The sequence below is a fragment of the Heloderma suspectum genome, chromosome 2, assembly GCF_057233095.1.
Source record: "Heloderma suspectum isolate Gila_16-S chromosome 2, 16-S_ref, whole genome shotgun sequence".
Lineage (NCBI taxonomy): Eukaryota > Metazoa > Chordata > Lepidosauria > Squamata > Helodermatidae > Heloderma > Heloderma suspectum.
Window position 1 is genome coordinate 302,182,277 of NC_139459.1, and position 18,041 is coordinate 302,200,317.

The window sequence follows — 18,041 nt, forward strand, 5'->3', positions numbered from 1 at the left end:
ATTGAGTCTTGGTATGGAAAATGTAGGGATGTGTTTTGAAACAGAGCTTAATTCAGCCTGACGGACTTGAGCAAAAAATAGCTGCTTTGGTTTCATCATCTCATCAGGGTTATGCAGGGAGCACTACCCCTGTACGTTTGTTTACTTGCCTTCCCCCTGCCCCCCATTATAAATAAGCCTCATGAAAGGAGAAAACTGTGTGTGTATCAAAATAAATAAGCTCTCTTTCAGTAATCATCTTCGCAAATATTTGGAAGATAAACCTACGACAATGTGACATCACACAAGGAATTGAATTGGAAATAAGTTTTACCATTTCTCATTTCTACAGCAAACACATAACTTGTGGGAAGGGGAGATGTATCTGAAAACATGCAGTAAACCTGCTCTAGATGTTAAAACTCCAGTTAAGCCCCATGTTTGGCTGCTCTGTGCTGCTCTTACAGCAGCGCGGAGCTCTGGCTCCAAGTTCAGTTCCCAGAAAATGAAAAATCCCATGGCCGTCTAGCCGCTGTCTAGCAGCCATAGGATTGCGCCCTTGGTGGCTTTTTTTAAAATGAAGTTGCTTTTACTGCTGGAACTTAACATGGTGTTGAACAGGCGAGGTCTTGGGAAGCTTTAAATACCCCAAAGACTGTGATGTAGATTTCCCAGTAAAAACTGTTGTTGTTGTTCAGTCGTTAAGTCGTGTCCGACTCTTCGTGACCCCATGGACCATAGCACGCCAGGCCTTCCTGTCCTCCGCTCTCTCCCGGAGCATGCTCAAGTCCATATTCATTGCATCGGTGATGCTATCTAGCCATCTCATCCTCTGCCGTCCCCTTCTCCTTTTGCCTTCAGTCTTTCCCAGCATCAGGGTCTTTTCCAGTGAGTTTTCTCTTCGCATTAGGTGGCCAAAATATTGGAGCTTCAGCTTCAGTATCTGTCCTTCCAATGAGCACTCAGGGTTGATTTCCTTTAGGATGGACTGATTTGACCTCCTTGCAGTCCAGGGCACTCGTAAGAGTCTTCTCCAGCACCACAGTTCGAAAGCATCAATTCTTCGGCGCTCAGCCTTCCTTATAGTCCAGCTCTCACAGCCATACATTACTACTGGGAAAACCATAGCTTTGATTAGATGGACCTTTGTCGGCAAGGTGATGTCTCTGCTTCTTACTATGCTGTCTAGGTTTGCCATAGCTTTCCTCCCAAGGAGCTAGTGTCTTTTAATTTCATGGCTACAGTCACCGTCTGTGGTGATCTTGGAGCCCAAGAAAGTAAAATCTGTCACTGCTTCCATTTCTTCCCCTTCTATATGCCAGGAAATGATGGGGCCAGATGCCATGATCTTCGTTTTTTTTATGTTGAGTTTCAAACCAGCTTTTGCACTCTCCTCTTTCGCCCTCAACAAGAGGCTCTTTAGATCCTCTTCACTTTCTGCCATTCGGGTGGTATTGTCTGCATATCGGAGGCTGTTGATAATTCTCCCGGCAATCTTAATTCCGACCTGTGGTTCATCCAGCCCAGCGTTTCTCATGATGTACTCTGCATATAAGTTAAATAAGCAGGGTGACAATATGCAGCCTTGTCGTACTCCTTTCCCAATTTTGAACCACTCGGTTGTTCCATGTCTGGTTCTTACTGTTGCTTCTTGACCCTCGTACAGGTTTCTCAGGAGACAGATAAAGTGGTTTGGTACTCCCATCACTTTAAGAATTTGCCAGAGTTTGTTGTGATCCACACAATCAAAGGCTTTAGTGTAGTCAATGAAGCAGAAATAGACGTTTTTCTGGAATTCTCTTGCTTTCTCCATGATCCAGCGAACGTTGGCGATTTGATCTCTAGTTCCTCTGCCTCCTCGAAACCCAGCTTGTACTTCCGTAGTTCTCAGTTCGCATACTGCTGAAGCCTAGCTTGTAGGATTTTGAGCATCACCTTGCTGGCATGTGAAATGAGCGCAATTGTGCGGTAGTTTGAACACTCTTTGGCGTTGCCCTTCTTTGGAATTGGAATGTAAACTGACCTTTTCCAGTCTTGTGGCCACTGTTGAGCGTTCCAGATTTGTTGGCATATTGAATGCAGCACTTTAACAGCATCATCTTTTAGGATTTTAAATAGCTCAGCTGGAAGACTGTCATCTCCGCTAGCTTTGTTGTTACTAATGCTTCCTAAGGCCCACTTGACTTCACTCTCGAGGATGTCCGGCTCAAGTTCAGTGACCGCACTATCATGGCTATCAGGGACATTAAGATCTTTCCTGTATAGTTCTTCTGTGTATTCTTGCCACCTCTTCTTAATCTCATCTGCTTCTGTTAGGTCCCTGGTATCTTTGTCCTTTAACATGCCTGTCTTTGCACAAAACGTTCCCTTGAGATCTCCGATTTTCTTGAAGAGATCTCTAGTCTTTCCCATTCTGTTGTTTTCCTCGATTTCTTTGCATTGTTCATTTAAGAAGGCCTTCTTGTCTCTCCTTGCTATTCTCTGGAACTCTGCATTCAGTTGGATATATCTTCCCCTTTCTCCCTTGCTTTTTGCTTCCCTTCTTTCCTCAGCTACTTGTAAAGCCTCATCAGACAGCCACTTGGCTTTCTTGCATTTCTTTTTCTTTGGGATGGATTTCGTTGCTGCCTCCTGAACAATGTTACGGACCTCCGTCCATAGTTCCTCAGGCACTCTGTCTATCAGGTCTAATCCCTGAAATCTATTCCTCACCTCCACTGTATATTCATAAGGGATATGATTTAGGTCATACCTGAATGGTTTAGTGGTTTTCCCTACGTTCTTCAATTTAAGCTGAAATTTTGCAACAAGAAGCTCATGATCTGAGCCACAGTCAGCTCCAGGTCTTGTTTTGAGTGACTGTATAGAGCTTCTCCATCTTTCGCTGCAAAGGACATAATCAATCTGATTTCGATATTGACCATCTGGTGATGTCCATGTGTAGAGTCGTCTCTTGTGCTGTTGGAAAAGAGTGTTTGCTATGATCAGCGTGTTCTCTTGGCAAAACTCTATTAGCTTTTGTCCTGCTTCATTTTGTACACCAAGGCCATGCCTGCCTGTTATCCTGGTGATTTCTTGACTTCCTACTTTAACATTCCAATCCCCTATGATGAAGAGGACATCTTTTTTTGGTGTTAGTTCTAGAAGGTGTTGTAGGTCTTCATAGAACCCATCAATCTCAGCTTCTTCGGCCTCAGTGGTTGGGCCATAGACTTGAATTACTGTGATGTTGAATAGTTTGCCTTGGATTCGTACTGAGATCATTCTATCGTTTTTAAGATTGTACCCCAGTACTGCTTTTCCCACCCTTTTGTTGACTATGAGTGCTACTGCATTTCTTCTAAGGGATTCTTGCCCACAGTAGTAGATATGATGGTCACCTGAATTAAATTCGCCCATGCCTGTCCATTTTAGTTCGCTGATTCCCAAGATGTCGATGTTCAATCTTGCCATCTCATGTTTGACCACCTCCAGCTTACCTTGATTCATTGATCTGACATTCCAGGTTCCTAAACAATATTGTTCTTTACAGCATCAGATTTTCTTTTCACCGCCAGACACATCCACAGCTGAGTGTCCTTTCGGGTTTGGCCCAGCCGCTTCACTCTTTCTGGCGCTACTTGGAAATACCCTCTGCTCTTCCCCAGTAGTATATTGGACACCTTCCGACCTGAGGGGCTCATCTTCCGGCATCATATCTTTTAGCCTTGTGATACGTTCCATGGGGTTTTCTTGGCAAGAATACTGGAGTGGGTTGCCATTTCCTTCTCCAGTGGACCACATTTTGTCAGAACTCTCTGCCATGACCTGTCCGTCTTGGGTGGCCCTGCACAGCATAGCTTATGGCTTCACTGAGTTACGCAAGCCCCTTCGCCACAACAAGGCAGTGATCCATGAAGGGGTGGGGGGAAGGTAGTGGGGGGCTTAATGAATCCCATAAGCCCCACCCATGCTTTCCCACTTTTAGCCAAGCCATGCCCCTCCATAACTTTTTAAAAACAGTAATGGGATGGCACTAAAGGTAAGGGGGACAGGTGCCCTCCAGCCACGCTGTAATTCAAGCCCTGAACATAGGTGGATTTGGGTAGACCTTTGGGTACAGAACCTCAGGCTTGGGGGCCAAACCCAGCCCTCCAGGGGCCCTAATCTGGCCCTCCGGGGTTCCCCAGAAGGCCACTCTGCTTCCACTGGCCCCATCCCCTTTCCCCCAACCACCAATCGTTTGGTGGTTTCCCAGCTTTTGCACAGTTTTTTCCTCATTCTAAAAGGCTGAAAGACCTCTCCTAAGGCTGGCTTAATGGTAGTAGGAACTTTAAAATATGCTGGTATTCATGGTTATTGTTATGGTTTGGGCCCTGCCCCTTTTCCCTTTGGCTCCACCCACCACTGGAATACAGCCCCCCAGAGCTTCTCTGAAATGGAATTTGCCTCTCGGGCTAAAAGAGGTTTCCCACCTGTGCTCTAATTGCTGGAGAGTAACTAAAGAGTTCTCAGGAACCATGTAAAGGTACCGTGGAGGAAACGATGAGCTAAAACCACCCATTGCATATTTAACAAGTTGCCCAAGTATAAAGAAAGGCTTTGGCATCAAAACTAACACCTTTAGTCCAACCTTCTGGTTAAGACTCTGTGCTGGTTTGGGTTGTAAATGCAACGCGTAAGAGAAACATTGTTCTGTATATGTATTTTCCTTCTAGCCTACCACTTGAAGGCAGAAGTAGACAGTGGGGTAGCTACGTAAATTTAAGACTCTAGACCTAATGATGGCCATGTGTATTCTTTCAGTTGTAAATCACACAACTAACATTTCTCCCGCTCCACTCAGGCCACCCCTCAGTCACCGTTCCATGCTTTACAACTGCTTCTACATTCTTGATAGTAGAACAACAAAACTGTTTGCAAAAAAAAAACAAAAAACACCCCCCCACAAAAAAACCTCGCAGGTAGCACAGTTTTACATTGAAACTCACTTAAATCATAGCACCTTCATAATGACAGGAATAAAATGGGGTTTCCTTCTGCAAGCCATTATCACCTGTGGCACACTGGGTGGTCATTTGGGGACCCCTCGGGCTGCAGGATCCTGGATATCGGTCTTGCTAGCAGCACCACTGAAGGTGGAAAAAGCTCTAGAGGAATTAGTTTCAGTGCTTGAAATACAGATATAGTATATAATCAAATGTGTCCTTTGTTGGATTCAGAACCAGTGTCCCTGGCCCTTCCTGATTAGATTCAGAAAGTTAAGGTGAAAAGAAAGAATGTAGAACAAATCACCTTAAAAACGAGCCATTGACATTAGTCAAATTACACAAGTAATTTGGTTCTCTGCCTCTGATGACTTGTCTGGATCACTGTTTAAGGCATTATCCTCCAGAAATAATGCCCTTTAATTGGTTGAAAGAGAGCAAATCTGAAGCGTCACCTTTCATCACTGGACCCTGACTCCAGCGTCTTTAGTATTTTGAGATAAGAGTTGCTGGCAGCTTGGTGCAAAGTACACAGGCCATTTGTGTGGTGCCGGTAAAGGACGAGTTGGTAAAAGGGGGCCCTCCTTACACCAACTGGAGCTCACCACGGACATTAACATGTTCTTCGAGGACTGCTCAAGCTACAGTAGGTGCATCTCGTTTTGTGTTTGTTCACAGTACATAGCATGATAGGGTCTTTTTCATGGGCTTCTTGCTTGTTTCCTCATTTTAAGCAGGGAACATATCAGCATTCCACAGTATACAGCAGGAAATAGTCATTCGCAGATCACTGTTTGATGTAATAATGCAATCTACAGTTAGGTGAACATGGCACAATTAAGGAGAAAGCAAATGGTGAAACATGTTCTCAAGTACAATCAATATTCTCATCCTCATTTAGTATTTTCAAAGTCTGGTCTTACGCATATGTTATCAGAAGCTGTACTGAGTAAATTTATTAAGAATATTTTGGAGTGCAGCTGTCACTTCCTCTGAGAATGTGGACTCTTTTGTCTGATAAATGAAAGAGAAGCTGCTCTTTTCCAAACTGCAGGAATTCTTTTTGTTTTTACGTTCAGTACAAGGAGTGGTATACATAATTATGGCAACGCATGGGCCTACCTACCCTGTAGCTCATTTAAGACTAGTAACTCAGCAGGTTTGTTTCTGCTGCTAGTTCAGTTCTAAGTTGAAAGAAACACTAATGGCTTCTAGATATGCTTTTGATGTGCTCTGGATTAGTCCTACGACTCAGCATCCCCCAGCCAGCACTGCTGTCTGTCTCTTAAGAACAAAACAGACACTGGAAACTCCTAGGTGTCCATGTGTCCTACCTTATAGAGCACAGTCCTCTATTTCAGGGCATCCTCTGTTTGAAAGGCTGCCCAGTCCAAGTCCATTTTAAAGATAAAGACCCATCAGAACAGAGAACTGGGCCTTGAAGTGGCCCATCAATAGCTGGCTCCTGCACAGCAGATGGATTAGGCACACATGTCCCCTGGTCACAGTCTTCCTCCCTTTGGTGAGATGTATCGCATTTCTATTTCAGCTATAGTGATTTCCAAATTTGCATTTATCCATATAAATTAACACATGCAATGTTTATGCATATCTGTGTCCTCTTTTGTCCTCCTTTTTGGTAATTTGTCAATTCCGACCCCCCACCCCACCCCACCCCTAGAAACGCCTGACTCCAAATAAGCCCAGAGCCAGCTAGTGACTAAACTGTACAATGATACAACACAGCAGGGTTGCTCTGAATTAGAACTGGACAGCCTTACATTTGCCTTTCCATAGTGTATGTGATGTATTTCCTTTGGAGCAGTACAAATAGCCTACAATGGGGGCGATAGTGAAACTGGGGGAGTCATTGCCACCAGCCCATGTGCCTTAAAATCCTAATGTTTTATTAACATATTCTTACGTGCTTCCCACTCTCAGTGGTGGACAGCCGCGCTAGGGCTTTACTGGGTCATTGCAATGGATGAGAGAGCACACAGCCTTTTGTAATGGGACAGCACTTTGAGGGCCTTTGTAAGTTTTGTTGTATTGACAAATATGCAAACGATAGTCTTGTACAGTAGGCAGCAAAAAAAAAAGGTAGTCCTGCATATTCTGAAGGCGGAGGAGGGAGATTTGCAGGCTATTAATGAAAACATCCCCATAATCAAGGCCCATGAATGTACTTTTGACATTATTCTGTCTAGCAAACCATAGCACGAGACTGTTTCTAGCTGTTCAAGATGGCAAAATTAACAATATAGTCTCTTGTTTTGAGTTTTGTACCTAGTGCCCCCTTTACAGTTCATATATGCTTCCTCATCTCCTGACAATTAAGACTGATCTTTGCATTTGGGGTGTGGCCTTACCATTTGCACAGCCAACGCACACACATTCACACACCACCTTTACATGGCCCAAGTTGTTATGGCATGCAAAATTTAAAAGGGGGATCTTGAAAAGGCAACTCTGTGGAGGCACTGCAAAATAGGCAGGTGTGAGCAAAACCATGAACCTGCCCCCCAAACTCTGCGCTGTTGAGCTTTGAGACGCAAATTAATCAGGTGCTGCGTTTTCCCAGCACGGGGATGCACTGATAGGAAACCCTTTGCCTGTCGCATTTCTGCCTGTGATGCAGCATTTTCGAGGCACCAAAACCTTGCCAGAAAGAAAAAGATGGTAACTTTATGCAAGAGACAATCCGTCAGAATAAAATATTTTTCCCTGCTTGGGATTTTTCCTGAAAAAGTTGTCAGATCAATTAAAATTCAAAATAAGGGGCTCCAAACAACGGATGCAGCATTAATTTCATAGAGAGTATTTTGAAAGAAACCTCCCTTCTCTTCCACACAAGAAGAAACCGTATCCTAACATAATCCTAAATAGTATGAATTAAATCTGGTTTCCCACTCTATTTTTTAATGTAAAGGATGTTCAGATCTCTTTCTGCCACTGTGCTCTAAACTAATGCTTTCCGCGCTTGGCGCGTATACTTCGCTTCTCCTTCGCTTTCTCCAAAACACAACAAAACGCGGCCCCAGAACGAGCGCGCTCCAGCCTCCACCGCGTTTAACGCCCTAGGCCCCCTCCCCTCGAGCCCGGAAACGCTTCCCACAGTCATTGGCTACAGGATCAATGACGCTACGCAGCCGCCTTTCCCACCGACCCCGCCCCTTAGCTCCCCCCTAGTCCTGGCAGCCACGTAGAGCCCTCTTTGGCCCACCAGCCGTCGAGTGCGCGTGCGCGTCACTGTCAAGCTGAGCTGTCTCTTGCTGTCATGCTGGCAGGAAGTGGCGCTTTTGCAGGAAGTGGCGCTTCAGGGATTCGCACTGAGCCGCAGCCCATTCGCTCAGCGTTGTCTGTTCCCATTAGCCTCTTTCTGTCGGTCCCGGGATCTTCCCTTCCTTTGCTCGTGCTAGGTTTTCTGCTAATCTAGACCCTCGGTTTCCTCCTCCTCCATCGCCCCCGCATACAGGGATAGGATGCTGAAGAAGTTTGATAAGAAGGATGAGGAATCAGGTGAGTGTATGAGCGTGGCAGAGCCTATACAAAGCTGGGAAGAAAGGTGTGCCCATGAGCCAGTGTGGTGTAGTGGTTAGAGTGTTGGACTAGGACTGGGGAGATGGGAGTTCTAGTCCCCGCTAAGCCATGAAGCTCTCTGGGTTACTTTGGGCCAGTCACTGACTCTCAGCCTAACCTACCTCACAGGGTTGTTGTGAGGATAAAATGGAGAGGAGGAGGATCGTATATGTGGCTTTGGGCTCCTTGGAGAAAAGGTGGGATATAAATGTAACAAATAAATAAAAATTAGAAAAGGGCTGTTCCCCAAAGCCCCAATACTTTGGATTTGTAGCACAAGGACTCGGTGACCACCTCCATATTCAGCCTGGCCTAACCCTGCTTTGGATAGGGCTTCCATCCCAGTTCATGGTGTGAAAAGCTAGTTTACAAATATTACAAAGAAAAAATGGCATGGGTGATAACTTCCAAGAGCCAAGGTTTCTAACCTAGGACAACATTGCTGTACTGATTAAACAGGTAGGCCTGTAGAAGAATTGAGATATACCCTGGGGATGAGCATAATATAGAAATATAGGGAAGACTTGATTTTCTTGCAGTGTTGCTTCTGCCTGCGATCAAGAAACCCTTTATTCCAAAACACTGATCGGGAGTCCCCTGGATGGGTGCATGAAACTATTCCAGAATAAAGTGGGGGAAATCTTTGGGCTTGAGATTACTGGGGAGTAAGCCCTGCTGTACTGAGTGGGATATACTTTGGAATAAGCATGCTTATAATGAAAAACAATGAAGAGTCTTGTGGCTAACAAATTAAAGGCTAACGTTTATTCTGACTAAAGCTTTTGTGGACACTGTCTGTTTCATCAGATGCACAAAATATTAACCCAAGTTGGCAGATCTATATACATATGTTGATGATCGCACTTTAAGCTAGTTTGTTTGTAAGTACTCTGGCTTACATGGTTTGTTGATAGTAGGTTATGTGAGACAAGCAGCCCTTGGAACAATCTTGACTATCAAATCAAGAAACCGAACAGCTTTAAGCTCCATGTCAGCCTTCCCCAACCTGGTGCCCTCCAGATGTTTCGGATGTCAACTCCCATCAGCCCCATCCAGTATTGCCAAGTCAGGACTGCTAGAAGCTGTAGTTCAAAACATCTGGAGAGCACCAGGTTGGGAAAGGCTAGCCTCTATAATGCTTTTATGGTTTTTTGTTTTTTGTTTTTTGTTTTTAATTAAAATATGTATATCTCTCTGTTCAGTACAAACGTCCAAGCACGTTACTCCTAGCCAAGGCAGAAATTACATAAATGTGGTTCAGGATGCTGTCGAGATTTTGTGTAACAGAGATGCTACCTGTTCTCAGCAAGCTAGCTGCCTCTAGTCATTGGTCCTAAAACACCACCCCAAAAGTTAAGAACATAATATTTCAAAGCCTTCTGGCAGACTTTACCAAGAAATGCAGGTGATATGTTTACCCACTGTTGAGATGTTTTTGTAAGATATTATGGTACTACCATCCACTTTGCTTTTCTCATTGCTCTTCATGTAAAGTGAATATTATCTTTGGGCTATTCTGCAAAATGTAAAAGAGAGGTCTTTGCAACATGGCCCCGTGGTGAACACCGTAATGATTGGAGGAGAGACTGTGATGTGTGATAAATGCCTACCTGAGACCATTAGCAACTTGAGGCTTCTGGGAGTGGGTTTCCTGCATTTCAGAGACATGCACTTGATACACTGCAAGACTCTTGTATCATATGAAGCAACTCTAAGCAGAAAAGTGTGCTACCTTTGCAGTATGACCTATAGATCTATCTATATCCATACTGAAAACAATAGGATATGACCTGAAAGTTTTAGCATGTGTCTAATTTTTAATTTCAATTAATTTAATCATTATTGTTTCCTATAGCAATTCATTTAAACATAGCGGGGAGGTATAGCTATATCTCTTATGCATTTAATTTAGATATGGCTTAAATGCATTCTTATAGTTTTGGAGTAAGTTTGCTTTCGTTCAGCGGTTGTACACATTTATTTTTCTTAGCTTAATTCTAATCATCTCACCGTCCTCCATCGAGGCTTGCAGATGTTCCATTTATGTTCTGGCATTTGTCAACCATTTTATCTATTTCTGTCACTTCTGCTCTTTCTCCACACCCTGTTCCCTAATCCTTTTGTGTCTTCTTGTTAGCTTGTAAGCTATTGACATGGGTTTCTGCATGTTTTCTGCATATTTTTAATTGTACAGTCCCAAGCACAAAATTAGGCACTCTACAGGCAAATAAATGATAATCTTGCTTCTGGCTGCTGAGATTTTGACAAGTTTGAAGATGATTTTGCTGGACATCTCTCCATGGCCCATGCCTCTTTCTGGGTACAGTGACAATGCCTGGCATGGCAGGTTTCTGTCTCCCTCTGGGTTACAAATATGGTACAACTTTGTTAACTGGCTTGTCTGCACACCGTCCTCCATAACTCTGAAACAATAGGAGTACTAATGATATGGCATGGGGGGACGGAACACTGAAAAATCTGGAAAAACATTTCCCCCCTCCCCCTCACCCAATTTTCCAGACTCCCTGGGGAAAACCTGGGGGGGAAAGGGGCTTTTTCAAATGTTTCCATTTCTCACCATTTTTTTTCTGGTTCTTTCCCCCAGGCCTTCTCATCTTTGCCCCTACCAGATATTCATTGCTCCTTTCCCCTTGTTTCACTTCTGTTCCCTCCGCCTCTATATTCTCTCTCAGAAACGCCGCTTCCATCTTCATGCCATGCCTCCTCCCATCGCTCCAATCATCATGAAATTCCTCTGCCTCCCTCCTTCGACCAGCTGTGCTGCTTTTTTCCTCTCCCCCTTCTCCGTCCTCAAATACACATCATTTCACTTCACCCCCGTAACTCACCCTAGGCAACATGGATGACATCCACCAGGATGCTGACCAGTGGAAATAGCAGCTGACGTCTTTGTGCCTCCTTTACGGTGCCAAGGGATGAGTATCCCTCTTATGCGGTGGATGGGCAGGCTCTAATTTCTCATTGCACCATGTTGTGTTTCAGATTCTTGTAATAACAAAACTCCTGCATATGAGGAAGCATTATTCCCTGAGCATTTCTCTTCACTGAATGAGAGACTGTCACCTGTGGAATTCTGTGGTTTAGTTTTGGCCATGGGTTGAACCAAACCGATGTGAGACTGAAGGGTCGCTCATTCATTCCTGGACTGCGATAGCTTGGCCACAGTGGTTCTGGCATTGCTAAGCTCAAGACTGAATTATCATAATGCGCTGTATGTGGGGCTACCCCTAGGCTTGGTCCAGAAGATGCAGCTGGTGCAGAATGCAGCTGCAAGGCTGCTAACAGGGGCAGCAGCATGTTATACCTCTGTTTATTTATTTATTTCTTGAATTTATTAATCTGCACTGCGCTGTGCTTTTAACAAAGGTATAATATGACTGCCAAAAAGCTACGGGGCCACATTTAAAGTTGTGTTGTTAACATATAAAGCTCTAAACAACTTGGGACCAGGTTACCTTAGGGATTGCCTCATCCCTTATGTCCCTGCCCAGTCCTTGCGGTCCTCAGGAGGAGCAATTTTGACAGTGCTGCATACTCCTGAGGTTTGTAAATGTAAGAGCATTTAGTGTTGCAGCACCTGCCCTCCGGAACTCGCTCTCCCTTGACATTAAGCAGGCATCTTCAGTCTTGATTTTTAGATGTCTGCTCAAGAGCTGCCTTTCTATGCAGGCTTCCCCTGAGAGATGACCCAGCCGGTATAGTTATATTCAACCAGTAATTGTTTTATTGTACTTTTATTGTTATATTTTGATATTTTTATCATTTCTGCAAACCACTTCGATAGCCCATTGGAAAGTGGTGTTTAAATTTATGTAATAAAAAATTAAGAAATCACACTTTTCAGCCTATTAAATTTTGCACATACTGAAACTCCTTGGGTTCCTTAAGGAGGAAAAAGGCAGGATATAAATGTAATAAATAAAGCAAATAAATAAATAACTGAAGCTGATGATCTTACATCACAGGTGGAGGTTCCAATCCATTCCAACACTTGGAAAAAAGTGCTGTGCTGCAAGAAGTAAGTTCCTTAATGATACTGGTCCTTTTTCTCCTGAAGAAAACCACTTTGACGTATTTCCGAGATCTCATTTTTGCACCCCTCTGCTCCTAGGCTCGGGTATTCAATGAGACACCTATAAACCCCCGGAAATGCGCTCACATCCTCACCAAGATTTTGTATCTCATAAACCAGGTAATGAGGAGAACTTATTTTTAAATTTGCAATGGCTTTGTCATATAGGGTTAAACCAAAACTGGTTTGCTTGTCAACATTAACGCATGCACCTCACACACTATTGCTTGAGGGAAAAACTGTTCCAGTAGTACCAGCAGCAGGCTGTGAATTGCTTGAAAATGCTTTGGGTTTTTCCTCCAGGCTGGCTGAGTGATGAAGTAGGTGGCAGCTGTGTGCGGTCAAAGAGCTCCCACACAGTCTGAGGCAGCTCTGGAGTGATCCTTTGTGGAGAGGTAGTTGGCTTTGGCTGACCTCTCCTGTCAACTGAGGTGAACTATTGAAATGAGCATCCCTCTGTTGCCTAATGCAGTTGCCAGTACTTGCTGGGTGTGCTTTCTGCAGCTATGCTCAATGTGATTTATTCCGCTTCCTAGCACAGTTACTGGCAAACGTTTGGTGTTGTTGTTTTTTCTCATTCCAGGGGGAGCACCTTGGTGTGATGGAAGCCACTGAATCCTTCTTTGCAATGACTAAACTGTTCCAGTCCAATGATGTAAGCCCTTTGCTTGTGCACTATCCACCCATATGTTTACACAGGGAAGTGGAAGAGTGTGGGAACCCTATCTTTAATATACAACCCTAGTCAATGGTTAGTTGTGCTAGAGGGCCACTTTGGCAGGGTGGTTTTGGTAGGCCAAAACACTGTGCCCCACTCTCAAAATGGCCTGAAGCCGAGCCCCACTGCCATGTTTGCTGCTCAGCTAAACTCTTCATATGTCTCTTGACAAAATGGCTTATTTTTTATTCTGACAGCTGCAATCTCAGAAGTATGAAGAAGAGATTCTGAGTGATTCACCAGCACAGGGGCAGCCCAAGATGTTTTGCTGCCTGAGGTGAACGATAGGATGGTGCCCTCCTCCCCCAATTCCAAGTAGACTGGCAGTTGAATCTTACTTCAACTCTGGCTGCCTCCACTGCACCTGAGGGCAGCAGGGTAGCTTACAGAGTCGCTTCAGCACCTTGCCACTTCTCCCCACTGACCCAGAAACTGCCGCCTGAGGGACCTGCCTCACTCTGCCTAATGGTAGGGCCAGCCGTGCAGCAGAAGAATGTGTGGCAACCCCTGTTTCATCAGCAACAGTGGTAATATTATGTCCTGTCAGTGTTTGTGCATCCTAACACTGTTGTTCATTTTTCTTCATGTCAGCCCACTCTCCGCAGGATGTGTTATCTAACCATCAAAGAAATGTCTACCATCTCAGAGGATGTCATCATAGTGACTAGCAGGTGATTCCTTCTTGATCTCTTTTCCATGTGGTTGGATTTTTTAAAAAAAGTTGTATGTATTTCTTGCACTGAGACCCCCTTAGCCTTGCAGGGTTGGCAGCAATGCCTATAGGAAATGATGATGTTTGAGCATGTCATTAGGAAGAAAAAATGTGGGGTTTTTTTAAAAGTGGGGGAAATACAGATGTTGTAATCCTAAGAATTTGATTGGATCACTTCAGCCCTTGAGTAACCCAAGCATGTTCCCTGCCACCAGAGAACCAAGACAAATAACAAGATAATGCTGCCTTCCTTCGTTTCCCCCTTCCACCACTCCAAAAAAAAAGCTGTTGCCTTTTCATTCTGTGGGTTTTTCAAAGTATGTTACAATCTTCTGAGGAGATAATAATGCTTTAACCAAATATAAAAGATTACCTGATGCCTATCAACATTTGTAGGCAAGCTTGAATGGTAGTGGTGTGTGTGTGCATTATAATGAAATACATTGTGAGGGAACTATTATTTTATTTCCCTTGATGCAGAGAAGACACTTAAGGTGCAGTCCTGTGCATGTTTAGATAGAAACCATGTGGTTGGCTGGGTCATGCTGGGAGTTGTAGGACTTTCTTTCTGTCTAAACCTTCATAGGATTGTGTCCTTAGGGCAATGGGGGCTGGTGGCTCTGATGTCAGTGGGGTGGTGAATCCACTCCAGTTTCAGTCAGAACCAGTCAGAATTCTAGAGGAGCTATCCAAGGTGCAGAAGAGTTCTGACTGGTTCTGACTAAAACCTTGGAGTGGATTTACCACCTCACTGACATCAGAGCCACCAGCCTCCACTGCCGCAGGCTACTCACTTCTTGGGAGTCTTGATGCTGCTGTCTACTGTTTGTGAAAGCTGGAGGGATAAATCCACAACCCTAAACATTTTCTCCCCATTTTGTCCAGTTTAACTAAAGATATGACTGGGAAGGATGACAATTACAGAGGCCCTGCCGTGCGAGCCCTCTGCCAGATTACAGATGTAAGTGTCAACTGCTTCCATGTCTCTGAATCTTTTTCTTTCCGCTCCCCCTGCTGTCCTTGGAGAAGTCCAGGCTGGGGGCAGGGGAGCTTGTGCCATCAGCTCCTGAAGGACCATCAATGGGCCTGAGAGGACTGTTGAGGCAGCCCCTGCCCCACCTTCCCTGGGGCTACTTAAGACCTGTGTGCCTTGAGGGAGAGCAGCGGTGAGGAAGCCCAGGCCAGGGAGCTCATGGCATTAACTCCTGAAGAGACCTTCAGTTTGCCTGAGAGAACTATACTCTGGTGTTTATTTGGATTTGGGGGGGGTAACATTTGTTTGTTTGTTTCAATATTTAAAAAAATGTAAACAACTTTGGTGTAGTGGCAAAAAGGCAGTATTGAAAAGTATTAAATAAATAATGAATATATATATTTTTTGCATCCCCCCCCCCGCACTCCCTCTCCCTCTCTCTCTCTCTCTCTCTCTCTTCTTATTGGGTTCCCTGCCCTTCATTCTTCTTTGCCTCACAACTTGTTTGAGTCTTCATTTTGCTTTTTTCCCCTTTCCAGAAGTTCTGCCAAATTTCCTTCTGTTTCCTCTCAAAAGAACATCTCTGGTTTTGTCTCCCTCCCCACCCCAGACTACCATGCTGCAAGCCATTGAGCGCTACATGAAACAGGCCATCGTTGACAAGGTGCCCAGTGTGTCCAGCTCTGCTCTCGTGTCATCTCTGGTGCGTAGCTGCTTACAGAGTCACTATGATAAGCAGTAGATCTCTGTTGGGAAATGAGTGGTACATCATCCTTTATTCTCTAACAGGGGTACTGATCCTCTTTCAGCTCGAGGGCGAAATCCAGTTTTGGAGATGCTCTCGGGGACCGCATTCCAGTGGTGGGCAGGGCTGAAGGCAAAGAGGGCAGGATGAAAGGCCAAAGGGTGGTCCAAGCATATTTTAGCTTCAAGGCCTTACTGCCAATAACTAAACCTTAGGAGAGGCATTTCAACCTTTTTAGCAGGAAGGCGGGGAACCCACAAAAGCCCCAAACAATCAGCAGCAAGGGGTTAGGGCTGGGGAAGGAGGCTTGTATTTGGAAGAAGCAGTGGTATTTCTTTGTATTTATTATACTTTTTGTCTAACTGTTCTAAAGGCATCAGCTCTTCCTTACCCGGTTCAAATATTGTTTTCAAGTCATGAATGGAGAGAGAGGGATGATAGAGTGACATTGATACATTGTTGCAACTCATAGAATCCAAGATTTGATCTAGATCTTTCTGGGCTTTTTCCTTGCCTCAGCTAGAATGACTCTTATTTGGATCACAAAGGCCCATTCTTGATGTTCACTGCTGGCTTTTTTTTCCTTCACAGCACCTTCTGAAGACTAGTTTTGATGTGGTAAAACGTTGGGTGAATGAAGCTCAGGAGGCAGCTTCCAGTGACAATATCATGGTCCAAGTAAGAATCTTAAAGCCACATGCAGCCAGGTGGCATTTATGATGGCACTGAGGGTCACTTGGGTTAGCTATGCTGGCTGAGGGATCCTGGGAGTTGTAGTTCAACACATCTGGAGGGCACCAGGTTGCGGAAGGCTGGTTTATGGCATAAAAATGTAGACATAATGTTGACCGTGTTACTTCCTTTGCTAACCCCTTCCAGTATCATGCCCTCGGCTTGCTGTATCACGTGCGCAAGAATGACCGCTTGGCTGTCAACAAAATGCTCAACAAGTTCATGCGGCATGGCTTGAAATCGCCTTTTGCCTATTGCATGATGATCCGCGTAGCCAGCAAACTGCTGGAAGAAGAAGCTGGAGGGTAAGGATGCTTTTGTATCTCAGGGAACATATTCTGTGTAATGCCGTGCCAAATTTGCCCTAGTTTTGTATTTTTGTGGAGAAACATGGGATTTTGGAAGGGTTGGAAAGTTTCCTCCAAAACGCCAGCAAGTCTTGCCTTACTCATGCCCACTTGTTTCTGTTTACAGCAGGGGTGGGCAACTTGTGGCCCCCCAGATGTTTTGGCCTTCAATTCCCATCATCCCTCACCATTGGCTATGCTGGCTAGGGCTGATGGGAGTTGTAGGCCAAAACATCTGGAGGGCCAGAAGTTGTTCACTTATAGTTTACAGCCAAAAATTGGCCTTCTACTTCCTAGAAACAGCTTTGGCTATATGACAACATCATCTAGGGCAACATCCCTGCGTTGTGACCAGATCTGATTGGCTACACAATGACTTCACAGTTTCTAGGAAGCAGAACTCCAGTTTTTATTTTTATATTTTTTTCTTTTATTACATTTATATCCCACCTTCTTTCCTCCTAAGGAACCCAAGGTAGCTTACATGATCCTTCTCCTCTCCATTTTATCCTTACAACAACAATTCTGTGAGGTAGGTTGGGCTGAGAGTGTGTGACTGGCCCAAAGTCACCCAGTGAGCTTCCATGGCCGAGTGGGGACTAGAACCTGGCTCTCCCAGCCCCCAGTCCAACACTCAAATCACTACACCACACTGGCTTTTTTAAAAAACGGTGTTGAATCAACAGCTGATCAGGGCTACAAATAGGTTTAAAAGGGTACCAGAGAGGGAGCAGTGAAGGTGTGTCCATGGCTGTGGTCAGCTGTGGAGACACTGAAGTGAGCAGTGGTATGCACCCGCATGAATGAGTGATCCATAATCATTGCAAAGTTGCTGGTAGAACTTCTGAATTGCCTCAAACACCACCAACAAACCCCTTCTCAGTGGACTCAGTTTCCTTTTCTAGTGGCCAATTAACAAGTTTTTATATCCAGTGGGGGCCCCACAAACAGACAATATGCGTCATCTTCTGTGAACTGTACTCTGGTCCCGGAAAAGATTTATTGCACCTTTGCTGGGAGGAATGTCTGATAGAACTTTGCTTGAGCAAATGTGTAAACTACCTGTGGCTGCCAGAAAGATTACAGCAAAAGTCCTAAAAACTGTAGCTTTAAGCTTTGCATATGATGAATTGATCTGATTGGTGTGTTCAATCTCTTTGTGTGTGTGTGTGCGTGTATGTGTGGTAAAATTTTAA

The 18,041-nt window shown here is 44.6% G+C and overlaps 1 protein-coding gene across 6 annotated transcripts in view; it reads left to right on the forward strand.

The window, feature by feature from the left end:
* Nucleotides 1-8,259: 8,259 nt before the first annotated feature.
* COPG1 (coat protein complex I subunit gamma 1) overlaps nt 8,260-18,041 on the forward strand; it is a 41,274-nt gene continuing 31,492 nt past the window's right edge. For 4 of the 6 annotated variants that reach the window (XR_014788532.1, XR_014788533.1, XM_084840145.1 and 1 more), the window contains exons 1-9: nt 8,260-8,465; nt 12,512-12,564; nt 12,658-12,738; nt 13,202-13,273; nt 13,928-14,007; nt 14,934-15,009; nt 15,632-15,724; nt 16,358-16,444; nt 16,646-16,803. Coding sequence is in view for 4 of the 6 variants with exons in the window: in XM_084840145.1 (XP_084696271.1) it covers nt 8,429-8,465; nt 12,512-12,564; nt 12,658-12,738; nt 13,202-13,273; nt 13,928-14,007; nt 14,934-15,009; nt 15,632-15,724; nt 16,358-16,444; nt 16,646-16,803 (737 nt within the window). In the remaining 2 variants the exon portion in view is untranslated. Of the gene's footprint in view, nt 8,466-12,511; nt 12,565-12,657; nt 12,739-13,201; nt 13,274-13,533; nt 13,614-13,927; nt 14,008-14,933; nt 15,010-15,631; nt 15,725-16,357; nt 16,445-16,645; nt 16,804-18,041 lie in introns of those variants that run through there. The other 2 variants (XM_084840147.1, XM_084840146.1) reach the window with 2 other exon arrangements.